The sequence below is a fragment of the Mizuhopecten yessoensis genome, unplaced genomic scaffold (assembly GCF_002113885.1).
Source record: "Mizuhopecten yessoensis strain PY_sf001 unplaced genomic scaffold, ASM211388v2 scaffold489, whole genome shotgun sequence".
NCBI lineage: Eukaryota > Metazoa > Mollusca > Bivalvia > Pectinida > Pectinidae > Mizuhopecten > Mizuhopecten yessoensis.
In genome coordinates, this window is record NW_018403572.1 from 65,482 (window position 1) to 69,849 (window position 4,368).

Below are 4,368 nucleotides of genomic sequence, written 5' to 3' on the forward strand. Positions count from 1 at the left end.
TTTGCACTCAGTCTGTCTATCCTTCCGTCTATCCTTCTGTCCGTCCTCCTGTCTGAGAAGTTTGTCTGGTACATATATTCTATACTATTTCACCTGGAATAACCAGATTTGGTGTACAAGGACATCTAGGGATGGTGGCGTGCAAGAAGTAGGTCACTATAACCTTACTGTGACCTATGCTTCCTGACATAAATGTACTGTTTGTTAAATATAGAAATCATTACCGGTGGGCGGTGGAGGACTATGGATTGCCTTGCAATACTTTGCCTTGTGTTACATCTTTATACTCAAAATTCCTTGTCCCCTATGGCCAGCACCATCTTTATAGTGAGCCCCAGGGGTCATACAGACTTCATTTGTACAAAATATGATCTCCTTGCCCTCCCATATATTTCAGACCACCTATGGTAATGATTTGTGTAGTCCATCAAAGAAAATTAGTTTTTTAAAGTTTGAAATTTGTCTATTTCCCCCCCCCCCCCCCCCCCCCGACTGGGTCCTGAAGGGGGGACCACATCTCAACATTACACAAAGTTTGATTCTGTAGTCTCAAGGATGCACCATAGTATATTTGGTAGAAATTTTAATCGAAGTTGTCCAGATTCTAAGGCTATAAAGGAATAAGTTGACAGACGACGGATGCTGCACTATTGCATATAAGCTTTTGGCTTAAAATTTCCTCAAAATTTAATTCAAAGGGTTTGGAAGAATAAACAAAACAAGACGCCCAGAGGGCCTGTATCGCTCACCTGTTTCTTTTGTTACATGAAACTGACATATAGATAACTTAAGACTAAATTTGGTAACTAGAGCACAAGACATATTAACATCTCTTAAATGGTTCTGAAGATATTGTTGTTTGAAATTTGAAATTTGAATTTTGAAGCTTTTAACCCACATTGACTTGCACTTAAAGTTGACCTTTGACGTCATTACTGTAATAAAGAAAACAATTCACACAGCTGGTCTACATAACATACCCAAGTATCATGACTAGTCCAAATGGTTCTTAGGATAGTGTTGCTTGAAGTGTTTCACATATTTGACCCGTGTGAACTTGAGAGTAGGTCAAGTGAGGAAAGTTTATAGCTCTTCATCCGAGGTACCTACTGGCCAAATATCATGACCCTGGGGCTTATGGAACTTGAGAAGAAGATTGTTAAAGCCTTAAACCCATGTTGACCTTTGACCCCCGATTTGCACTTAAAGTTGACCTTTGACCTCATTACTGTAATTAAGAAAAAGATTTGCACTGCTGGTCTACATATTATATCCAAGTATCATGACTCTAATCCAAATGGTTCTTAGGATATTGTTGTTAGATTTTTTAACATATTTGACCCCAGTGACCTTGAAAGTAGGTCAAGGTCATTTTAATGAGGAAACTTTATAGAACTCGATCCCAGGTACCTACTGGCCAAATATCATGACCCTAGGCCCTCCAGTTCTTTAGAAGAAGTCATTCAAAAGAAAAAATTGACGGACGGACACCAGACAGACTCCGGACGCCGCAGTACGGCATAAGCTCACATATGAGAAGTTTTTAAGACTTTTTCTGGTATTATCCAAAGTTGGTGACCAGCAGTAAATATGAAGCAAGTAAGAGAAAGAATTCTAGCAGTACTACTGACCTTTTCCAACTTTTCATCCTTTGCCGCCTCTGTGATCGACCCAGTATTGGTTGTGTTAATTTCCTTCAGGTCTGTTCCTCTGTCCTGTATAAGTGTTAGGACACTCCCCATAGAGGTGAGTAAATTCCTGTTATCAAACACCATTGTAAAACTGTCAATAAGTTGATATTCTCATAAATATAACTTAATGTCAATGTATCAAACAAAGCAGGAAGTCAGCATTCACATCACACCTACAACTGTAATACCATGGAAATCACTAAGATCTACAAAGACCCTACCATAAATAACAAGGAATTGATGTGAAGACTGGTGATATCATTACTTAAGAGTGCAGTGCCACTTTTGGATATTTTAATAAAAGACTAATGAAACTACAGAAAAGTTCTGGATGGAGACTTACGTCGATGTAGACCTCGTCTCCAAGATATCAGTCTTTTCCACGTCATTAAACTTTTCAGTCAGATTATGAAACACTGCAACAGTAATCTCCTAAAACAGAGTATGATGAAAATTTAGAATATGCCCAATTACTTGCTAGCTAGCCTTTTATGTTCTTATAATAAGCACCTTATTAAGAACTTAAACAAGAGGCCCATGGGCCTTAACAGTCACCTGATATATTTATACAGAGAGTTGATTTTGTTTTTAACATGAACAGAAATATTATTCAAAGTGACAAACAAGAGGCCCAAGAGGGCCTGTATCGCTCACCTGAATGTTAAAGCAGTCATAGCAAAATGTTCTCATTAAATATTAAATTTTATTCCTTTTAATCCTTCAGAAGAAGTTGTTTGAACCGTTTGACATATTTGAACGCTGTGACCTTGAAAGTAAGTCAAGGTCATTTTCATTCGCAAACTTTGTTTGGCTCTTTCCCAGGAAATAACCAGCCAAATATTAAGGTTCTATACCTTCCAGTTCTTCAGAATAAGTTGTTCTAAGCGTTAGACATATCTGCCTCATGTGACCTTAAAAGTAGGTCAAGGTCTTTTTCATTCACAAACTTTGTTGGGCTCCTTCCCAGGAAATTACCAGCCAAATATTAAGGTTCTATACCTTCAAGTTCTTCAGAAGAAGTCATTTTAAGTGTTTGACATATCTGCCTCATGTGACCTTAAAAGTAGGTCAAGGTCATTTTCATTCTCAAACTTTGTTGGGCTCTTTCCCAGAAAGCTACAAGCCAAATATTTAGGTTCTATAACTTTCAGGTCTTCAAAAGAAGTCGTTTTAATCATTAGACATATCTGACTCCTATGACCTTGAAAGTAGGTTGAAGTTATTTTCATTAGCAAACTTTGGTGAGCTCTATCCCAGGAAGTCACCAGCCAAATATTATAATTTTATGAATTTTAATTTTCCAGAACTTAAGTTTGACCCGTGTGACCTTGAAAGTAGGTCAAGGTCATTTTCATTTGCAAACTTTGTTTGGCTCTTTCCCAGGAAATAACCAGCCAAATATTAAGGTTCTATACCTTCCAGTTCTTCAGAAGAAGTCATTTTAAGTGTTTGACATATCTGCCTCATGTGACCTTAAAAGTAGGTCAAGGTTATTTTCATAATTATCAAACTTTGTTGGGCTCTTTCCCAGAAAGCTACAAGCCAAATATCTAGGTTCTATTACTTTCAGTTCTTCAGAAGAAATCGTTTTAATCATTAGACATGTCTGACTCCTGTGACCTTGAAAGTAGGTCAAGGTCATTTTCGTTTTCAAACTTTATCGGGCTCTATGACAGGAAGCCACCAGCTAAATATAAAGATTCTATACCTTTCAGTTCTTTAGAAGAAGTCGTTTGAAGTGTTTGACACATTTGACCCCTGTGACCTTGAAAGAAGGTCAACATCATTTTCATTCTCAGTCTTTGCCTGGCTCTATCTCAGGAAGCCATCAATCAAATATAAAGATGCTGTACCGTTTAGTTCTTCAGAAGAAGTCGTTTGAAGCATTTGACATATTTGACTCCTGTGACCTTGAAAGTAGGTCAAGGTCATTTTCCTCCTCAAACTTTGTCGGGCTCTATCCCAGGAAGCCACCAGCCAAATATAAAGATTATATACCTTTTAGTTCTTCAGAAGAAGTCATTTTAAGTGTTTGAAATATCTGCCTCATGTGACCTTAAAAGTAGGTCAAGGTCATTTTCATAATTATCAAACTTTGTTGGGCTCGATCCCAGGAATCCATCAGTCAAATATGAAGATTCTATACTTTTGAGTTCTTCAGAAGTCGTTTGAAGTTTTTGACATATTTGACCCCTGTGACCTTGAAAGTAGGTCAAGGTCATTGTCGGACTTCTACCAACAAAGCTTTCAGTCAAATATCATGACTCTAGGCCTGTCCGTTCTTCAGAAGAAGTTGTTTAAACGAAAAGTTGACGGACGAGGACGGACAGACGGACAGACGCCGCACCATGGCATAAGCTCACTTGCCCTTCGGGCAGGTGAGCTAAAAACAATAAAACCACCTTATTCAATATCTAGAATACAGATTTAAGACTAACAAGAGGCCCATGGGCCTTAACGGTCACCTGAGTCCTACAGTATTTATTTTTGTTGTTGAAATATGTACCAATTTGAGTAAAAAATAGTTAAGTATAATGTTAACTTAACTTTGTCAGGACCATGAGCTGATCATTCCTAGACCGATTTTAAATAAGATCGGCCTATTAGAAATTGTTTTTAAGTTTAGAATAGGTATTTACAAAATAGCGGCTGTGGTGGCCATATTGGATTTCTGATT

The 4,368-nt window shown here is 37.7% G+C and overlaps 1 protein-coding gene across 1 annotated transcript in view; it reads right to left on the bottom strand.

Moving 5' to 3' along the window:
• Positions 1-4,368, bottom strand: part of LOC110449923 (polycystic kidney disease protein 1-like 2) — a 141,469-nt gene that overhangs the window by 47,117 nt on the left and 89,984 nt on the right. The window contains exons 17-18 of the mRNA XM_021497099.1: positions 2,035-2,123; positions 1,632-1,758 (exon numbers count right to left, since the gene is read on the bottom strand). Of these exons, the coding sequence (XP_021352774.1) occupies positions 1,632-1,758; positions 2,035-2,123 (216 nt within the window). The remainder of the gene's footprint in view (positions 1-1,631; positions 1,759-2,034; positions 2,124-4,368) is intronic.